The 22,991-nt window shown below is 33.9% G+C and overlaps 1 protein-coding gene across 10 annotated transcripts in view; it reads left to right on the forward strand.

Annotated features, from left to right (window-relative positions):
• Positions 1-22,991, forward strand: part of RERE (arginine-glutamic acid dipeptide repeats) — a 570,111-nt gene that overhangs the window by 323,250 nt on the left and 223,870 nt on the right. For all 10 annotated transcript variants that reach the window (XM_074218548.1, XM_074218539.1, XM_074218549.1 and 7 more), the window contains 3 exons: positions 874-979; positions 4,602-4,698; positions 17,325-17,429. In XM_074218548.1, coding sequence (XP_074074649.1) covers positions 874-979; positions 4,602-4,698; positions 17,325-17,429 — 308 coding nt within the window. The remainder of the gene's footprint in view (positions 1-873; positions 980-4,601; positions 4,699-17,324; positions 17,430-22,991) is intronic.

Here is a 22,991-nt window from a genome sequence, read left to right on the forward strand (position 1 = left end):
AATTGGATTTAACATAGCCATTTCCATTGCTTTATCTTCATTTGGCTTTCCCAATATCTAAAATCTACTCACTTGCTCATATAACTGTCTGCCAGAGTCTGTTCCTTCAAGTTCAGATACCTCCATGAAATCTTTCCTGATAATTTATGTCACCTAACTTAAAAGTATTTATAAGATGAGATCTAAAGGTAGTAGGGGACATAATTTATTTTTACAATGAGTAACCTGAGATCCAGGAAATTAAACTGGCTTGGCCACATTATCAGAGATAGCTTGTGAGTCTCTGCCCTTTGGTTCCAGCATCGTTGCCCTTTTTGCTGTCTTAACCCTTCTTGGTTTTTACCTTTTCCAAAAGTATTTTGAATTTCTCCCAAGTCTCCTTCAAATTATATTCATTTATGTATATCCGTTTTTCCCTTTCCATGGATTCCCCTTTCTATCCCAATGAATATAAGGTGTTTGAAGGTGCCATTTTATATTTTAAAATTTTACTTTATCCCTATGCATTGTCTTTCTTATTATAATGAATGGTGGTCCACATCTTTTAAAAGTTCATTACAAGGTCTGAAATGTTTAGGTTGTTCTGCTAGACATTCCAACTTTGATAGGGTAGAGGGCATATTACTTGATATTTTTCTATCAACTATTACGTGAATAGTCATTATTCAAGGCTTACATTTTTTGTTCTTTCAAGGCCTTTATGATTTTCTTTGTCTATTTTTAAATAATAGGATCTGATGTACATGTAATTGACTTATACCTTCTGCCTTCCATATTGAGACCCCAAAGGTTAAATTGTTAAGAAATCTATAATAAGTATATCCGTGTTATTGTGAATTTCTTTACAGTAATGCTTTAGATTTTCTTTTTCAGAGCAAGAGGGACCATCTTCTTATGAATGTCAAATGGTACTATCGTCAGTCTGAAGTTCCTGATTCTGTCTATCAGCATTTGGTTCAAGACCGGCACAATGAAAATGGTAAATACTGCCCCCTAATATTAGTACCATCCAGGGTGGACAAAGGAGTGTCCAAAGAAAAGTTGTTCAAGATTAGTGCAGGAAGTAAATCACTAATTAAACAATGTTCAAAACTTCAGTTTTTTGATCACCTAGAATCTAAATGTTCAAGTTCATTCCAGGAAGAGGAGGTGGGTAGGGTGTTGGATTTGTTGACTAAGATATCATGCAACTAATTTATTCACTCAGATTGCAGAATTGAAAAGGGAAACATCGCAATTCTTTTTTGATGTAAATCAGGGATTTTGTGTGTTATATAAAATGATTTTTGTAACATCATTAAATTTTAAGTATATATTCTGAATTTTATGTATGTTCATTTTTATAAATCAGCCTTTTCAAGGACTTAAGTTCATCTTGCTTGTGTGTATGTGTGTTTGTGTGTGTGTGTGTAACAAATTCCTTGAGAGACTTTTTTACTTAGTCTACAGAATTAGTGAGTCAGTATGACCATGGTTCAGGATAGTACTCTGTCCCATATATACATAGTATCAGTGCCTAAGACACCAATTTCAGTGCAGAGATATTGAGGAGGGTTCCTTATCTGAAACCATTCCAGTCATAGACTGTGTGTGTGTGTGTGTGTGTGTGTGTGTGTGTGTGTGCGTGCGCGCGCACGTGTGCTCACATGCGTGTTAAATTTCATCTTGATATTTTGTTAATTTATCTTTAAATTGATTTTCAGAAAAGTAAGAATTTTGAGGTTTTTTTTAAATAGGAGATGGTAGTGTCATGATATTTACACCATTTTTATTACCTAAAAAGTCATCCTTACATTTTTACCTATAATAAAGATCGGAAAACCAAATAGAATTATATTTTGTTATTTTGTTTCTCTTTTTCCTAGCCCCTATGTTATGTAAAAGTTAGAAAAAAAAATTTTCTCCTCTACATGTCCATTGTGGTATATTAATCTTGAAAAAAATAGACTGTTTTTAAAAATTATATATTATTTCTTTGAATTTTATTACTAGATAATATTTGTTAATGTAGATCTTCGGAGCAAAATAGTGATGTGTTTGAGTGTATTTTTTTTTTATTAGAATTGTGCAGGTTTTTTAAGAATTGTTATCTTTTTTCTTCTTAGTCACAGTAAAACTTGTCTATATTAAATGTTATTTCATGATTGCCAATCCAGTCTCAGTCACTACTTTTTTTTAAAACATGGTACTTAAAACTGCCTTTTATCTAGCTTTGCAGTTTGTCTGTATTTGTATACAAATAGAATAAATTTTCTAAGTTTCTCATGTAAGCATTTTAATGAATTTAGAACAGTTCAAATATCATCTTAGACTTCTCTTGTTTGAATCATAAAGTGTTCAATAAATAGATTGATATAACTAATGTTGAATACACTATTCTTTGCAGTTTCATTGTGTTTATTCATTCAGAGCTGAGTCTATAGTTTTCTCTTAAAAAGATTAAATTTGTAAATATATGAATCATTTCTAATATATATGTATAAACATGTGTGTGTATACATACATATATATGCATATATATCTATATCTATATCTACATATATACACACACACACACACACACGTATACTTAGAATCTATTAGAATATACTTTTTCTGACAATATTTTTTCCTTTCATGCATTTTCCCAGCCTTTGGTTCAGGTTCTGGATTGTAGGGAAGGACCTTTAGACATCACATTTTTCTTTGAATAGAGTAGCAGTAATGAGGAGCAAATAGAGACGATATTCCTTGGGACCTGCTATTGAAGCGTTGTAGCTGGAGGCGGCTAGGTGGCACAGTGAATAGAGCACCAGCCTTGGAGTCAGGAGTACCTGGGTTCAAATCCGACCTCAGACACTTACTAATTACCTAGCCGTGTGGCCTTGGGCAAGCCACTTAACCCCATTGCCTTGCAAAAACTTAAAAAAAAAGAAAAGAAACAAAAAGAAACTTTGTAGCTGTTTAGAAATCAATTTTTAGTAAGGTAAAAAATGTATGTGGAGAAAATTAGGAAACCATTTAAAAAGTGACTGTTTTGTATTTTAGAAATATGATGTACAGAATTAGCTTAGATTTTATTAAATTTTGATTGGCAGAACATACCAAAGAAACTACACTAGAAAACCAGGTTTGTTGGCTAATTTGCTTACTTTGAATAGATAGTTAGAACTTAAACCATATGGTGAGCTTATGAGGGATAACGTTTTTGGACTTTGGGGGTAGATTTCATTTATCAGATGCAGCTATTGTATATATGCTGGTCTGTGACTCCTTGACTTGAGAGTGATCAACTCAACTCATTTTCATCAAATTAAAGTTGCTCATTTGAAACAAACCAAATAGGCTTCATTGCTCTGTTGTTTGGAATTGACAGCATTGTCCCACACTGGTGAAGCTCTGTATGGTTTTCAGTGACTATGTCACATTCTATTTCTTTCTGTCTCATTGGGACCTTAGGAAAAATCATAAACTCCTCAGCCTGCATTTCAAGCCTTCCAGAACACATCTCTGACCCTTGTTTTCAGCCTGACCTCATTCCTCTTGATACACTTGCCATTCCTGTTGGACTAACTTGGTCACTAGTGGTGTCTCTGTCTTATATCCAGTTATCTATGTCTTTACCTGCTTTTGTGAAAATCCATTTTTTCCTACCTGAATGGTTCCCTTTTTCCTCACTTCCTCCTTTACAGCCTTGGATTTTCTTCAGACCATGGCTCACATGCTCCCCCCAATTCTAGCCTTTTCTTGACCTCTTTTCTTCCACCACAATATCAGTATTAGCAGTCTCTGGAAATTACTTCTAGAAATTCTTCAGACTTACTTTTTTTAAAAAATGTAAACTCCATAATAGAATGTAAGCTCCTGGAGGGCCGGGATTCTAAAAAGTTTTGTCTTTGTATCACCAGTTATTAATATGGGTCTCTTCATATAGCAGGCACTTCATAAAGGTGGTGAAGTGAATTACTGTTGCCGTAAATCAGCAAGTGAAAGCAGTATGGCATAGTCCTTATTAACAGACTACAGGGCCAGTCTTGGAATCAGAAAGACTTGTGTTCAAGTCTTATCTATAACACATACTCCTGCCATTGGATTTCTATGAAGAATTTGTCCAATGATGCTCCTTAGCATGCCCTTACACTTTAGAATAAAACTGCCCTCTATCTTTTTTTTGGTCCTTATTGTATTAGAAATTCTTTGATTGCAAGAATTACTTTCCCTCTTTTTATTTGAATCCCCAATGCTTGACACATTGTAAGTGCGTATGTACTTTCTTATTCTTTCATTAATTTATTGATTGATTGAGTCTTACTTTGTGACCAAGGGGCACATCCCTTAATAGTACCTCAGGAAACTCTCTTTCACCATAAATTACATGAGTTGTCAATTTTCATTGCCAAAAGAGGTTTCTACCTTAGAAATTTCTCATACAAATGAAGTCCTGGATCTTGATGTCCACTGTACTCAAGTCACTATATCCTCTTTTGTGTGTTCAAAATAATTTGAGTATTTTCAGTCATTTAAAAGAAATGATGGTAAATTGGATCACAAGTTAAGGTGGTTGCTTTAGGAAAGATGGATGTTTTAAGAACCCCTATCTTATGCCCTTCTTTTTCTAACAGATTCTGGACGAGAACTTGTCATTACAGATCCAGTTATCAAGAATCGAGAGCTCTTCATTTCCGATTATGTTGACACTTACCATGCTGCTGCCCTTCGGTAAGTGGCAGAGTTTAGATGAAAGTATCATATAAAATAGAAGACCTTCATTACAGTGAAAAACTTGAATCTGCCTTGTTAATCTTCTAGAAATGATTAGTCTACTTATTGTACTTTGTTATCTTTGGCATGTATAATAATAAATTGAGAACAAATATTTAACCTGGAAAGATGTGTCTTCAAAATTTTGATACTGGCATTCTAATATTTTATGCACAAGAGATTATTGTATTTCATCTTTTAGAGTCCCATTCTTCCTTTATGATTCCAAATTCTCTTTCTGTCCTCTCTCTCTTCTTTTCTTTTTTTCTTACCCTCTATTTTATTGGACAGTGCCTTTAAAAATGCTCACCCATTTAAATTTATTAAACTCTTGAATCTAAAGCCATATCATATGAGCTATAAAGACAATTTTTAGAGATGTTTTTAATCACTTGTGTTTTCTGCTCAACAGAAAAGACAACTATTTTTTTCTAGGTAGATTTTGTGTTTCAATGAAATATGCTTTGGCCTCTAAAGTGGAAGGAAGAGAAGGATAATTTTTTTCCCCCCAATAATGAATTTGTTTTTTTGACCATTGTTCTTTTAGATGAACAAGTAATATCTCTAATAAATATGTTCCAATGGTCTTTTATTCAAAACTTCTGGAGTGGGTTTTCTTTGTTTAAAACCACTTAAAAGAAGGCCTTTATAATAAGATAAATTGGCGTTATTTTCTAATACAAGAACAGGTGGTATTGGAGGTTAGGGAGGGGAGAGAGGCTTTCTTTGGACTTAAAAAGCATTAGCTAAGTTTAGAAAATTCCAGTGTTTTGTGATAGTCTTTCATCCACATACTTTTTATGGCTTCATAAAGGCAAATTCTAACATTTAGCTTGAATGTAGGAAAAGATAATAAGCTAATGAGAACTTTGCTTGAATTGACTAACCTAGGCTCTTAGATTGAAATCATTTAGGAATCAAATGTGTAGAACTTTCCTTTCTTTAACTCTCCTTTCTTTACCTCACTTTCCCTTCATTTCCTTCTTTCTCTTTCCTTTTCATTTCCATCATTCCACCTTTTCCACTCTACCAACCCTCCACTTGATATGGGTTGGGCATTAAGAAGTTAAGCAATTTAGAGGGTTTTTTGGGGAAAGAAATATGTGTGTTCTGATTGTTCTGATAAGACCAGTGTTCCGAGGTCACAAAAATCTTTGATTTGTAACCATTTAAAATTAATATTTAATATTTATTTTACACTGGTGCTGTAATTTACTTTTTCTGGGGAAACTTTTACTTGATTTTAACACTTTTACAATCTTCTTGGTATGATGAAACATTTCAGACTGATTTTAAAGTAGTTTTCCAAGGCAAATTATTTCCTATCTCAGGGCTGATTGGTTGAAGAACATGATATGGTTCTTCCTTTTCTGGTCACAGTTCTTCTAGTCTGTAAGATTTAGTGCCTTGAAATGAGATAAATGTTTGAGTTCTGAATCCCAGGGCCTTGATTGTACAGTTTGAATGCCATTGTTAAACATTGAATTTTATTTAAAGACATTTCTGGTATTATAGGGAAATTTTATTTTTTGCATATTTTAGTAATTAAAATTATATTGCTTCTTACTATTTCCAACAAAGTGAATCACTGAATATTCAATTATTTGATTTAATGTATTTATTATATGCCTAAGAAGACTCTTTTATGAGTTATCCAACTTCTTATTCCTAGGCAAAAATTCTTTTGTTCCCTGTTAGAAAGTCTTATTTTTCCTCTTGTTACAAAAGAAGTCAGTCACCTAGTGATCTCCTTCCTGTGGATAAGCCTCTACTCCTCTAGTCTATTCCAAGACCTTGTATACTTTTGTAGGATATGCCAGAATGTATTCTCTGCTTATCAACTCTTTCTTAGGTTTTGAACTGTTTGTAGCCTTATGAACTTCAGGGTCCTTAGAATGATGGATGTTAGTTGTTACTAGTATCACGAGATCCTAGATATATTGCTGACAAGGACTGTTGTGACCAACTAGGACCTCATCTTCATTTTGTAGATTTGGAAACTCAGGGAGGTTGTGCGATTTGCTCTTGTAGAATGCAGATAATAAGAATCCATAGCAGGATTGTATTCTAGGTCCTGACTCTGAATCTCGAGCCAATTCTATTCCACCATATTTTTCTTTCACATGATTTTATGTGCACATAATATTCATAAATTCAAAGATCTAAAGGTGGAAGAGAAATCTTTCTATCCAGTCCAAGTCTTTCATGAACTAAGGAGATTTTATAAATCACTGTAGTCAGATATTATCAGAATTATCAGTCCATTTTGAATTCTGATCCTTTGACTCCAGAACCCATTTGTCTTTGATCTTGCCATGCTCCATCCTCCCTTAATTTACAAGGTTCAATAGGAAAAAATCATATTCCGTTGAAACTACTTCAATGATTTTTTAGATCTCATAAATCTTAATAGATTCCTTCTCTTATAAGTGTTTGTGTGTGTGTGTGTGTGTATACACACATACATATATATATATATATATATCATATATATGAGTTTGTGTGTGTGTTTGTATAAATATGGTTGCATAGATGGAACTATAAAGTTATTAAGCTAGCCCATTGAAAATATGGATTGAGGGTAACTAGATGGCACACTAGAGCAATGGCCTTGGAGTCATGAGGATCTGAGTTTAAATCCAGCCTCAGACACTTAATAATTGCCTAACTATCTGACCTTGGGCAAGTCATGTAACCCTGTTGCCTTAAATAATTTTTTTTTTGAAAAAAGCAATGAGGATTGAATCATAGGATAATTGAATTAAAACTGAAAGTTAGCCCAGTCACTCTCATTTTAGTGCCTTCTCCTTTTATCACTAAGGCAGAGGCTCTGTTCTGCTAATTGACATGACCAAGATCAAACATGGTATTTCAGCATAATCTTCTTAGAAAAGGGCATGCTGTCTCCATATTCCCTTTTGTTAGGATAGATTAGCTACTCCATATGTTTAGCTCATTTCCCTTTGGTTTCAACCTGTCACTCAGCTCTCAGAGGACTCCAAGAGGTTGTAGTATGTGCACTGGCATCACCCTGGTGCACCATTTTGGCAGATGAGCTAAACTAGCTGGAGGACTATCAGTAGGCCTCAAAACTGATGACAAAGTAGGGAGGACTCTAGGCCAAAACTTCTGTTGTAAATAGCAGATGAGAATATTTGTTCATTGACCATAAAACTGACTGATGGTGGCTTGGAGCCTTGTCAGACTTTGCAGACACTACGACCCTGCATCCTGAGGTCTTTGGCAATGTTCCCAATCTTTGTCTTACCTCTGGACTTTGATGATTCTGGGAGAAAAAGTAAGGCTGTTAAAATCACTGGACAACTGTTTCACCTAAGTCCAGTTCAGAAACAAGTGAAGCAATTACCATCAATCATGAATTCATTGGTCCTCTTGGAAAATGAATAAAGAACAACAACCACAGTACCATCATTCAACCCCTATTTGCAAAGTTCCTTTTTAACCTGCTACTTTTCTGAACCCCAAATTATTAACATGTCAAGAGTGTCAATTTCCTTGTCTGAAAAGTTAATGGTATAGGTATGTTGATTTCTAACGCTGCTTCCTGCTCAAGATCACTTTGCTAGGAGGTGCTCATCATCCAAAGAAATAATGGAATTGTTTCTAAAGAGTGAATTAAAGTATTTATGATCCTGCTATTAATACATATTATACCATGTTAAGTGTTTTCTATTCAAAAGAGCAAAAGACATCTCCTGCTTTCAAGAAGTTCATAGTCTAATGGGGAGACAGCAAGTGGACATTCTATATCCAGAATAACTACTCAACAGAATTTAGGGAAAATCTCTGTTGAAAATTGATTATTCTTAGAACTTAAAGCCAAAGCAATCAGTAAGTAAAGATGAGGAAGTATGGTGGGGAGCCAGTGAAAATGCCTGCAACTGAGAGACAGAAGTGTCATTTGGCAAGTATCCAGGAGGGTAATGCCACTGGATTGAAGGGTACATCATTTGGAGTGTGTTGTCTGATGAAAATAGGAAAGGCAAGAAGAATTTTGCATTTGCCTAGTGATAATGAGATAATAGAGTTTACTGGTTAGGGGATTGGCTTGATTGGCCCTGGATTTTAGGAAAATTTCTTTAGTGGCTGAATAGAAAACTTAAAGGTACGCTTTTGCAATAATCAAGTTGAGATTTGAAAAGTGCCTGTACCAAGTTGATGACAGTGTGAGAGGAGAGAAAGCGGCATATTTGAGACATGTTACAAAAGTGAAATCAACAGAGCTTGGCAATAACTTGGACAGTTGTAATGAGATAGGGGTTCTAGCATGACTCCAAGGTTGTTGAACCAGAGAAACTGGGAAAGGTAGAGGTGAGAAGAGTATTAGGGGGAAGATGATGAATTTTATTTTGTTCATTTTAGTTTTAAGATGTCTGATACCTGATTTGAGAGTTGTAAAATTGGAGATCAGTAGAGTTAGGGCAAGTAGATAAGAGAATTATCAGAGATATTTGTGTAATCTTAATTTTCATTTTAATAATGAATGGTGATGGTTTTTAATGAACATACTTATTTAGTACTATATGCATTTAGTGTTTGATGATAATATAACATGTTATATTTCTTTAGTTCATTTACAAAATTTTTTTAATATATTTTTTTTAAACTAAGTACTTTCTTTAACATCAACTCTGTGAGACAGTTATTGCCAGTATTTTTTCATTTTACAATGAAGAAGGAGAAGTGCTGATTTTCCAGTGGTCACAAATCTAGCAAATCTTAGATGTAAGATTTAAAATATTCTCTTGCTTCTTTATTACTTCCCCATTACTGTTGAGGATACTCACATCACCTCAGTCAGTAGACTTACACCCCAGGTATATTCCTTTACTTCTCTTTCTTTTCATCCCTTTCTCTCCCCTTATTCTAATCAGTTTTTAAATCTTTCCTTTCCATTTATATACTTTTCTCACATAGACACCCCCCCCCCCCCTTTTCTCTCTGCTGCTCCTTTTTTTGTACACAGTTGATCCAAGTTATTCTCCCATTTGGTAACTCCTTGAGGGTAAGGACTGATATTCTGCTTATTCATTTATTTGGGGGAATGTATGGGCTTAGCACAGTGACTGGTTCATAGAAAACTCTTAATAAATGCTAGATGGTTGACTGACTGTACACTTACTTAATTAGCAGGGGCTAATGGCACTGGGGGAGCCTAGCCACAGGCACTCAGTTCATGCTTGATAAAATGGTCCATGCTTAATAAAATGGTCGTGACACCTGTAATATATCATGTGTCATGGAATCGTGTCATGAGTGGAATAATATTGGGTTGCTTTTAGTTAGACTCAATACTGGTCTTGATTTTTTTTTTAATTTTTTAAAATTTCTTCTTTGGTTAGGGAAGATACATTATCCATTGTTGTACCTGGATGCATGCTTTTCCAGTAGAATTAATATTAGAGAATTTAGGTAACTTCGTTAGTACTTGCAATCCCACAGCTGATCATCATGGTATGGGAACTACTGAATTTCAAGTTTCTGACTTGTAAATATATTTTAATTAGGATATTGCTTTTATAAAGGAAAAAAAATTGCTTTTACTGTGGGTAAATTTCTTATTTTTTCCTTCTAGTTCCTAAGGCAAGTGGAAAAGAAATTTTTTAATGCATCTTTTAAAAAAACTTTTGGCAATATTGAGGTCACAATTGCTTTGTTTTTTATCAGTTAGTGTACATTGGTTCAGCCATATATATCATTCTTTGTTCTTAGAGCTGCAGATATGAGGGAGAAGCAAAAGCTGTCCCTAGCTGGCGACTGAGTTTCTGGCAAAAGAGATGACAGGCATGCAGATACATAGAGGAATGACTTCAGAACAACCTGAATTAACATGTAGGGAGAGTCACTAGTAACTGGTGGATCTAGAGATCGAAGCCAATCTGAATAGTTCAAGTAGCCAAAGCAAACATTCTCTACATGGGCAAGAACCAGGGCAATGGAAAGGAGATAAGAGAAATGGTGTGTTAGTCATTCAAGCCACAAGAATATATTATGAAGTATTTTCCAGGCACCATTCTTACTATTACAGCAAGCAGATGAATCAGGCTCGTTCCACACGGGCAATAATATATTTCATACTTTTCTTCACTACAATTTTTGGACTTAAAAGTAACGTTGGTCTTTTGTGGTTTACGAATTGCTGTTAACATTTATTGTCTTGCTGGCACTCTTGCTTTACTTTCAGGTTTGTTGACCTTTCCTTGAACTAATTTGATTTTAGTACTTTTGATTGTTCAGTTGAATATAGAAAAAAGTTTCATATTGTGTCTTTATAAATTAAATCATGTGCTTATTTTAGAAAACCTGTTGCAGAGTTTTGTACTTAATAGCTTCGTGTTATAAATGATTTTAGACATTGTTTCATCATAGAATTCCTGAACTGTTTTAGTTATTTGGAAGTGAAATATACACAAGGACATTTTATATACAAGAACTAAATACAAATTGTTCTTCTTTTCGCCCTGTCTGCCCCCCTTTCCCTATTACGTATCCAGAATCTCTCCTTCAACTAAACTCCTCTCCCCTTCCACCTCTCCAGTGTACCATTCTAAAGCTACCTCCTCTCACACTGGTCGCTCGAATCATTTCTCCATAGGCATCATAATTGCCATTGTCTTGAATCTCTTCCTTTTCCAATCCTTTCATCATCTGGCTCCTTCTGTTGGTCTCTCTGCTCCCTCTGTCCAGCACTGGTTGTACTTTCACTCATTACATTCTTTGCCTGTTCAAGATGAAAAATTTGGAAGTCTTCTTGCTCCCTATGCCACTTCAAACTTATCCTCTGGTTCCATTAACTCTTTAAGTTCTTCTCCATTGAGAGTCATATCTAATAATTGATAACAATTTTTGTAGCTATTTTCTACCATCCTCTTTCAAAGTATTTGCAACTTTCTTCAAAGACTCAGTATTACTCTTCTAAAACATAGAATAATTCTATATTTATAGTTATTTTCCCTCTCTCTTCCCTCCCAGATCCTTAGTTTACTTATTTACCATGCCCTATTTCTGTTTTTCACTATGGCTTATACTCCTTGATCCTTCCATCACCTACAAGTGTTTCATGTCTGTATTTGTTCAAATTCCATAATGTTGTCATTCCCCTTTGCCTTCCATTTTCAGTATTTCTTTAAATCCCTAGTTCTTCATGAGACTGTCATCCTAGAACTGTCTGTGCTCTCTTTTCTTTTTTGATTCCTAAATAATTAATTTTATGCACTTAAAATTATGGTTCTTAAAAGAATCAGAATAATCAAAAGAATTTGAAACAAATGCAATGACTGAACGACAGCCAAAGAGGTCCATGATACACAAAAATTCAAGAACACTCGATTTAAGGGGAAAAAATGAGGCACAGTAAATCTAGCAAGGAGTTTTCATTTTCCATTCAAAAACTATTCCCATAAAATTATTCTGCTTACAACAAATTTCTTGATAGCAAAGGAACAATAGAGGGTTCTCTTCTCTTTCCTGTCTTCATCTCTTAGTGACCACTTAGTGACTCCATGTGGTCCTCTTTTGAATTCCTTGCTTCTTATTCTTTTGATGATCTTGCTTAACCAGCCCTTAGCCCTGAATTTTCACCATTCTCTGTTATTTAATTTTACTCCTGTGTTGCTGAATAAATTTGAAGAAAAATTACAAAACCATGCGACTAATTCTGTTCAGATTTGTTATAAAATCTCACCTGGGCACTTATTACTTTATCATAATCATGTTATGTGTTCCTATTTAACTCAATATTCCACTATTCACAGTGTCTTTTCCAAACCTTTTCATCTTTCCTTAAAGAACCCTTCCCCCCTACTTATGCCACTTTTCTGTATCCTTATAATTTTCAGAAAAAAATTGAAGCCATTGATTGAGAGCTACTTCTTTTCTCTTCAGCTTATACCTCCCAGATCAGATGCCCTTTTGCCACTGTCTCCTCATTCACCTCCATTAATTTTTTCTCTTTCTTTCTTTCTTTCCTTTTTTGGCATTTCAGTGGTATTAAGTGACTTGCCTAGTCACACAGCTAAATAAAGATTGTCTAAGGTCGAATTTGAACTCAGCTCCTCCTGATTCCATGGTTGGTGCTCTATCCACTGTACCACCTAGCTACTGCCATTCACCTCCATTTCATATAAATAAATCACTTTTGTCCTTGTTATGAAAACCCTCTTGCAAAAGCTGTCTTATTCCAACACATCTCCATCGAATTAGTCCCTTCATCATATCTGCTGTCTCATTGATATTCAGTTGTTTCCCATATACTGACTGTATTCTTTTTATCTGCAGATATGCCTATGACTTCTCCATCCTCAAAAATACTCCCTTGATCATTTTATCATCACTATTTTACCTTTTTTGTTACCTAAACACCTTGAGAAAACTTTTTGTAATAGGTGCCTACAATTCTTGTTCACTCACTGTCTTCTTCACCCTTCTGTCTTCTGACTTTTGTCATTAAACTATTCTCTTTTCATTAACCACTGATCTCTTACTTACCAAATGTAATATTCTTTTCTCAATTCTTACCCTTCCTGACCTACATGCAGTATTTGTCACTATTCATTACCCTTGCCTGCTTGATATTTTCTTCTTTCTAAGTTGTCAGGGCACCATTATCCTTTTGTTCTCCTCTTCCCTTTCTGACCTTTCTTTTTCACTTTCTTTTTCTACATCTTCATACAAGTCATTTGCTCTAATAGTGAATAGTCTCCAATTGTCCTTTCTGTGCCTCCTCCTCTTACTCCTTCAGTAAAATTTTATTTGCTGATTTCATCAGCTTGCATGGATTCAGTTACCATCTCTGTGTTGATGATTTTAAAATCTTCCATATCCTTTAAAATCTTCACCCATATCCTCTCTGCTAATCTTTAGTCTTATATTTCTGACTGCCTGGAGAGCTACAACTGTATGCCCTTAGATTTTAATTTCATGCTGTTTAAATGCTGTTTAAAATGTGATTGGGAAAGTTTATAAAAATAAATAATAATCACACATGCAACATCTATAATACACTATAGATAATGTTCATTTGTGGTTTTTTAAGTCATTATTCAGGTCATAAGGTCTTTTTCTATTTGAGTTTGACATTACTGCCAGATATTTTAAACTCCATCTGTCCAAAACTGATCTTCCCTTTCACTTTTTCCCCCCCTCGAAAATCTTTCTCTCAATCATTTTCTTATTGTTATCAAAGCTATTGCTATTCTTCCAGTTATCTATGCTCACCACCATGTTGTCATCCTTGTCTCTTCAATCTTTTTCTTTTTTTTGAACATTTAAACTGCTTTACTAACAGTCAATAATGATTACCATTCACATCTATTATGTCATGTCATAAAAATGTAAATTCAAAATTACTGTTGTACAATATATATTATCTACATCATCCAAAATATTTGTGGCCTCTCAAATTTTTTTTTAAAATTAAACTGTTTAACAAAAATCAAAGCTGTCTTCTATTTAAAATGTAACACAGAAGCGGATTTCAAGCTTGAGAAGTTGAGGATTTTTGCCATAAATATTCTAACATTGTGTGACAATTACATGAAACATTAGATTTAAAACTTCTAAGCATAACTCATACAACCTAAGTTGTTAGAAGAAAGATCCATTTGTTTTCACTAATGCTATACTAACTAAATTATTGTTTCCAATGTTAAAAAAGTATTAAATTGAAAAGTTTTTAATATTTCATTTATAATATTAAAACTATTTATACTTGCCGCTGACAATTGAAATTTAAGTAATGCCAATTAAACCTAATTATATAGCACTTTATTGCTGCTTTTATGGAATTCTCTATGCCTCAGTTTGGTTGTATGCTCTAGAAAAACATCAAAAAAGAATGGTGAAATTATGGGGATATCCTTTATATAATGCTGATGGGGGGGGGCTAATTGTAACACCTTACTTTAAAAGCTACTCAATTACTTTATCATATTCTTTCCTGGGATGTACTCTGAATCTGTATCTGAAACTTTAGAATACTTTGACATGGCATAATGAGATCTTTTTGTAATTGAACTAAACTGGCATAGTAATTTTTTAATAAAAGTAAGCAGTTGTTTTGCCTGATATGTGACATTGCTTGGCAAACAGTTATGACTAGGTTTTAAAAAAAAGCATATTGAAAACTTTTTTCAAATATGCTTTGCTAATTTAGTATTTCATTAAAAAAATCATAATAACTGTGAGGGATGCAAATCTATATGACCATTGAATTATCACAAAATCAATTATTTTCTTCAATTGCTCTAGAGATTAATTAGCACATATAAATGTTAATGGAGGAAACCCTATATAATACAAAGAAAAAAATCACAACTCCCGTCATATTAGAAAGTGTACCAGTGAATAAAGATTAACCCTCTGTATTTTTTTAAAATCTTTTTCTTATGAGGAATCAGATGTCTTGATATTTAATATATATGTAATAAATATCTTTATGTAAATTAAATTGGTGTTCAACTAAACAATACTAGGTATGAATTTAATAAACCTTCTTATCCCATTTCAGTTATGCAGGGTGTAGTAATGCCTTGAGTACCTTTAGGGGAGAAAAATCTTCATTTGCTTATTCATGAGTGTTTGACAAGGGTTAGATAGAGATGGGGAAGCCAAATCCTCCATCTTGAGGTAAACCTGCAAATAGTTTCCTTCCATAGGTTTTATGTAACCCCATATGCTAATATTTCTGGATAGGAAAATTGGGCTAAATAGGAAGCTCCTCTGTCAACTACATTAAACAAACCAAAAAAACCCCAAATCAAACTATGTGAAATGGATTAGCAAGCAGGAGCCCAGCCTCCCTCTACACTTACCTCTTCTTTCTAATTCTAATAACCCCTACTTCTAATCCATTTTCTTTGAATCTCTCTTTGAAATCTCAGTTATTCTTCTAAATTTTCAAATTTATTTTCCTGAAGTTAGGTCTGATCCCATCATCTTCCTTCTCTATAGTTTCAGTGATTCCTTATAACCTTTACAATTCAATTCAAATTCTAATATATTTCCTTCATAATTCTTACTTAGAGCCCTTCATAGCTTGTCCCTCAGCCCTCATTCTTTTCTTACAGGCTACCACATTCTCTGAAATCCTCCTATCCTGGCCTCCTTTCTCTTTAAATCCCTTCTCCCTCCTCTGGTTTTTTTTTTTTGTTGTTGTTGTTGTTGTTGTTGTTGTTAAGGTTTTTGCTAGGCAAATGGAATTAAGTGGCTTGCCCAAGGCCACACAGCTAGGTAATTATTAAGTGTTTGAAACTGGATTTGAACCCAGGTACTCCTGACTCCAAGGCTGGTGCTTTATCCACTGCTCCACCTAGCCGCCCCCTCTGGTTACTTTCTCTAACTTTACACCATGCCTAGAATTCTCTGCCTTTCTCTTTGTTCCCTGGTTTTCTTTCATGTCCTTCCAAAAATTCCACCTTTATGAAACCTTTGATGTTTCACATCTTTCCTTTTTTGATTATCCCCAATTTTATCTTCTCTTTAAGTTGCTTTTACATAATTGTTTTCTTGTTAACTTTTCCATTGGACTAGGAACTTTGTTAGAACAAGGACTGTCATTTGTCTTTTTTTGTATCCTCAGTGCTTCTCACAGTGCCTAACATCCAGTGAATGACTATATATATATATATATATATATATATATATATATATAAATTTTTAGGGTTTGGTTTTTTTGGCAAGGCAAATGGGGTTAAGTGACTTTCCCAAAACCACACAGCTGGGCAATTATCAAGTGTCTGAGGCCAGATTTGAACTCAGGTAGTCCTGACTCCAGGGCCAGTGCTCTATCCACTGTGCCATCTAGCTGCCATTTGACTGTATTCTTAATATTATATTAATCTGTTTTTATGTTTTTGAATAATTCTGTGATTTGTGGAAACATAGCTGGGTTCTGGGAATCAAAAGATTTTAGATTTAGATTTAGAAGGACTTTTGACATTAAGTTCATTTTGCTCATTTTACACATGATAAATGTGAATCTCAGAGAGGCCATTGTGATATCTGTGGTTTCCCTGCCCAGTCAGTATAGACTCTTGAGAGGCCAGATTGAGCAGAGTTTAGCAAAAGGATCAGGATCTGACACCAGGTCCTTGCTTGCTCTTCTAAGACCAGTTTGCTTTCTTACCCTGTCTCCAATTTGCTGTTACTTTGGGCAAGTCATTTCTCCCCATTGCTCTTTTTTTGTGAAAGTAAAAGTTTTTCAACTTGTTCCATGTCGATTCATAGTTAACATGGTTGCTTTCAAGGGAGAAAAGCTGTAAAGCTCAAAACCTTGCCAAAATAAAAAAAAAGTTTGGTTAAAACTACTGTTGTATATAGTTGGAAATGGAAATAAAACATTTTAAAAAAGTAAATACCTTGGTTTGTATCATCTCTTGACAACTCCTAGCTTATTGACTCCTTTGAATATGACTCTCAGATGTGTGTGATGTGACTTAATGTTTTAATGTTCTTCTGGACAACCCTCTAAGGAGTTTAGTATTTGTACTTCTTCTTTCTTCAGATTATTTTGACTTGCAATTTAATTTTTAATTTACCTGATATCTTGTTTTCTTAATTTTCAGAGGGAAGTGTAATATCTCCCATTTTTCTGACATATTTGCTGCCAGAGAGTTTAAAGCTCGTGTGGATTCATTTTTCTATATTTTGGGCTACAATCCAGAGACAAGGTAAGTAATTGATTTTTCTTTTATAAACCATTTTTTTAGGTTTAGATCAGTTTTCAGTAAATAGACATTGTCATTTCAGTTGAAGTTTATGTAAAAAGCTAGTGGCTCAATTCCTAGGGATAAATTATGATTTTAAGAATGGGAAAGGGAACAGATTCTTTGATAATTTTTAAATCTGTAGGTGTATGTGTATTCCTCTACACATGACAGACATTAAAAATTGTTCAAAGTGATTACAGAAAAATTATGTATTTCAAATGTGATATTTAAAACAAGTTTATTGTTGTGAGTTAGATTTACCAATATGTCATCAAAGGTGTGGAGAGGGAAAGGCAAGATCAAATTTGTGCATTTAATGATAGAGATGTAGAAGCTAAATTTTTAGTAGTGTCTCTTTTGGAATTAGATTTTAAAATTACATTTCTACCTTGCAGAAGAAGGAAAAAATGTATCTACTTCACATTTGATTCCTCTCATATCATAATGCAGAGGATAGCTCTAGTTCTGATATTTTTGCAGAAGTTCATCAGCTTCATCAATTTTTGTTGATGAACTTGTGCATTTTTAAGGGTATTTATTGGATCTCATATAGGATAGTTTAATAAATTTTTAAGTGATACTGAAATACATGAATAAGAATAATGTCACCAAAAATCTTTCCCATTGGCAAATTTTGATTTGAGTCTCCATGTAGGACAAAGTTCACCAGACTGTAGGTTTTTTTGAGATTTAAAAACTAGGGCTTTACTTGAGTCTGGAGTGTGTCTAGAATGTTAGCCTAAGCAGATTGCTCTTCATTGAGATTTACAGCATCACTGGAATGGTGTTTAGCAGATGATTGATTTAAGCAAGTCCACATGCATTCTTATCTATGAATTGTGAAGAGAACTGAATAGGGTAGCAGAAAGTGGAACCATTGATTGGGGGTTGTCTTTATAATAGTAGGCTCATGGCAGTGAAACATTCTGTATTAGATAAGTGTCAGTGGAAACAGAATGGTTGAAATTGGTTTGATGGAGTTTGCCTTAGTTGCCAGCATATTATATTTAATATAGTATTATGTGTTCTTTCCCAATTCCTTCCTAACTTCTGAAGAAACTAATATAATAAATGAAAAGAAGCTTTTTGTAAGGTTTTCCTAATTAATAATAAATATGACTGCAGCAACAATAACTAGTATGTTTGTAGTGCTTATATGTGCCAGCACTATCCTAAGAGCTTTTTACCACTAATATTATCTCATTTGATCCTCATTATAACCAAAGGAGGTAGGTACTATCATCACCCACATTTTACAGAGAAGGAAACTGAAGCTAACTAAGGTGATTTGGTCAGGATCACACAGCTAGCTGTGGGGATTAGGAGAGTGGTCTACAACAAAAGAGTCTGAGGCAGAGCTCTGACCCAGTTGTGCTTCAACAAAGGGTCCATGATCTACTGTACTGAAGTGGACTTCAGATACCTCACGATCTCACATTGCCCTACTACCTTGTTTTTCTGGTGTCCCCAAAAGAGACAAAAATACAAAATGTTGCAAAACAGTGTACTTTATTAGTTGATAGACCTTGACATATTGTCAGGATGGCCTCATAGGTTGGGTGTAGTATGGCACATCTCCACTGACAAGTCCATTGACTTGTGTTGGATAAGAGAAGAGAGAGTGTTCTAGATGTACAAAAGTAAGCTGAATGACTTTCCAGTGCATCAAGGCATCCCATACATGCTGTGTTTGAACATGGATTTTGATTAAAACAGGATGGCAACTTCTTTGTCAGTATTCTCCTAGTTGTGCAACTGAGTTTTCTAGCTTGGTAAACAAACAGTGAACATTACCTTTAAACTTGAGTCCCATTATGAGAGCTCTCTATAATTTTTGTATAATATCAACCTGATTGATAATGATAAGAATAGAATAGAGTTCAAATTAATTATTTCTCATATAACTAATATGTAGCTGAGTTTGAAATTGAACTTCTCTTCCTGATTTCAGGCCCAATGCTTTGTATTACATGACTGTGAGCAAAATATAATATGAAGCCAAGAGATGTTTTGGCAAACTTTAACACTGGTTTCATGTTTACTTGTGTACTTTTTCTTTTCATTGAGATTGCTGAAAATATTGAAAATTCTTTCACTTGCTTGTTTGGGACTTCAACTTCAGGAGATGGAGTAAGCAAATCATTGTTCCTTTATAGAATTCTCAGCAGCAAAATCATCTGCACTGCAATGTTGGTTAGATTCTCTTTTGGTTAATGAAGCATTAGAGAATGACAGGATGAATACTGTATTGGGTGACTTTTTTTTTTAATCATCAGGCACATATTTTTCAGCCTTTTCTGTGACGAAAAACACAAGTATACCTTACCAAGAAGCTGGGTAGAGGGTTGGATTTTTGCCTCATATATGTTCACAGGTGTCTTGTGGCTTTAACATCTTTGTTTCCTGGTATTCTTTCCAGCATGCTATCCACATCTCAGAGACAGACAGACAGACAAACAGTGTCGCTGAATCTATGACTTTTTAAATTCATTTATTTTATTGGTAAATTCTTATTGATAACTTGCTAATAACTCAAGGCAGGCAGCAGCTAGTTGTGGCAGTGAATGAAACATTGGTCCTGGAATCAGGAAGATTCAGTCCTTATCGCAGACAACTTCCTAGCTGTGTGATGCTGGGAAAGTCATTTACCATTATTTGCCTCACTTAGTCACCTTTCAAATGAAGTGGAGAGGGAAATGGCAAATCTTCTTTTCGAAGAACATCCCAGATGGTGCCAGATAGAAGAGTCAGGCATTACTAAAACGATTGAACAGCAACCATTAAAAGTAGTCTTTTTATTTTTTCTCTAATAGATTCCCTGTCTCATTTCCCACAAGAACTATGCCAAGTGGTGGTATTCTCGTTCTTGTTCGTTCTCTCTCTCTCTCTCTCTCTCTCTCTCTCTCTCTCTCTCTCTCTCTCTCAGCTTTTTTTATTTGAGGAAAATACTCTTTCTCATCTTTTCATTCTAGAGTTGACATTTGTCAAATCTCTTCCTTTTCTTTTCACTCTTGTGAGTCTTATGCTTTTCAAGAACAACATCCTTTTCTAACTTTTGAGAATTTGATCTTATTCCCTCTTTTCAACTTGTAATTGCATCCATAGTCCTCCACCCTCTATCTCCCATTTTCAACCTCTCCCTATAATATGATTTTTCCCCTACTACTCTTGGTCAGTTGTGCCTCCTGTGTTCCATTCGTGTTTTATCATGAGTCATTTAGAATTTTGGTTGGTCATGGTGTTGATCAGCATTCTTCCATCTTTCAGGTTGTTCATTATTACAAAATAATTATTATAGAAATTATTTCTTCACTTTTTACTAGTATGTAAATGGTTTCTATGAATTTTTCAAATCCATTCCCATGATAATTCCTTAAAACACAATCATATTCCATCATTTTTATATCCCCTTACTTGTTTAGCCATTTCCTAAAATTATTGATATCCTCATAGTTTTCAGTTCATTATCACAACAAGAAGAAATACTTTTAATATTTTTGAGACCTTTGTTCATTTTTCTTTGAATTAGCTATGAAAAAAAAGATGGGAAAGTATGAGTTTAAAATACAGGGCAGCATACATATTCAGCAATCATAACTGAATGTCAATGGAATGAACTCACACCTATAAAATGTAACATGATAGCAGAATGGAAGAGAAGCCCAGATCCAACTATGTATTATTTACAAGAAAGACACTTGAAATAGAATGATAAATAATTAAAATAAGGCACTAAAGCATAATTTGTTATGCCTCAGTTGAAGTAGAAAAGGCCAGTGGGTACACAAGATCTCACAAAGCAACATTAGAATTATACTTAATTAAGAGAGAGAAACAGATAAACTATACATTTTACATAGATATCATAGATAATGTATTAATGTCAATATTAAACATGTAGAAATGATTAAGCATCTTAAAATTTTTAATATTTTGTTATAAATATATATTTTATTTTTACATGCAGTTTGTAAAATTTTGACTTCATTCCCTGCTTATCATTGAAAAGATAACACCATAATATCAATTATGCAAATGAAGTTTTTTGTTTGTTTGTTTGTTTTTTAGGATTTTGCAAAGGCAAATGGGGTTAAGTGGCTTGCCCAAGGCCACACAGCTTGGTGGGGATTTGAACCCAGGTACTCCTGACTTCAGGGCTGGTGCTTTTATCTACTGCGCCACCTAACTGCCCCTAAATGAAGTCTTAATATCTTAATTTTTTGAGGAAAAATAAAATGTATTGCAAGGAGAAATAGTAAATAGATAATAATGATGATCTCTATTCTTAAGACCTAGATGAATCTTACTTAAAAAATTTTTTTTTAAGTATTTAAGAACGTGACTGGAATTTTATAGAAATGTGATATGCTAAATCTGGGTAATATTGAATGGAGTAGCACCATTACAAAGACTGACATGTGAATTCATTAAAGATCTCACAAATAAATGCAATAAAGCAGGAATATTAAATGCATTTAATTTCAGTCAGTAAAGTAACTCTGAAGTTACTTTATTAGAATTAGAAATTTATTGTAAATTAAAAATTTATTGGATACTAAATATTCTAACCAAGGGGTCATTTAAAGACAAATTATAGAAATAATTATTTCTTTAAAGGGCACAGCAATTAGATTATATACCACATTTGTGGTATGCAGCAAAAGCAGTACTTTGGGTTAATTTATATCTGAAAGTAGAAGAGAGAAAGAAGATATAAACCAACAAGGCATACAACACACAAAAAAATGAACAAAATAAAAGACCTCAATTGAACACCAAAAATAAAAAATCCTTAGAAATTAAAGGAGAGACTAAAGCAGAATAATCATTAAATGAATAAGCTAAACCAGGAACTGTTTAAAACAGTGTCAGCAATGTAGGTTGGTATATTTGATTCTTTTTTTAACGAAAATCATATTTTCATCACTGAAAATATAAAAGATCCATTCACAACCAATTAAGAAGTAATAAGAACAATTATTAGATACTATTTTGTTCAATTCTATACCAGTAAAACTAGCGATCTAAATGAAATAGATGAATGTCTACAAAAGTATACATTTCCCAGATTAACAGCATTGTAAATAGACTATAAGCCATAACTACCAAGTATTTGGAGTAAATTCCAGTGCTGTATGAAACAATTGGACAAAATCAAAATAGTTACAGATGTTTTCCCGCTAAATTCCTTCTTTGTCACCATAAAGCAGGGAGAATGAACACAGAGGAAGAAATGCTATATACCAATAACCTCAATGAATATTGATGTAAAATTTTTTTATATTAGCAAGAAAGCTGCCACTGTATATCACAAAGATCCTATACTTTGACCAGGCTGGATTTATACCAGGAATTCAGGACTGGTTCAATGTTGATTATAAACATAACTGATCATATTAATAACCATAAAAATGCATGAGTTTCAGCAGATGCAGAAAAATCATGTGGCAAAATGCAACATTTATTCCTGCTTTTAACAAATTTTGGAAGCATTGGAACAAATGAAACTTGCCTCAAAATGAT

The sequence above is a fragment of the Macrotis lagotis genome, chromosome 1 (genome assembly GCF_037893015.1).
Source record: "Macrotis lagotis isolate mMagLag1 chromosome 1, bilby.v1.9.chrom.fasta, whole genome shotgun sequence".
Classification (NCBI taxonomy): Eukaryota; Metazoa; Chordata; class Mammalia; order Peramelemorphia; family Peramelidae; genus Macrotis; species Macrotis lagotis.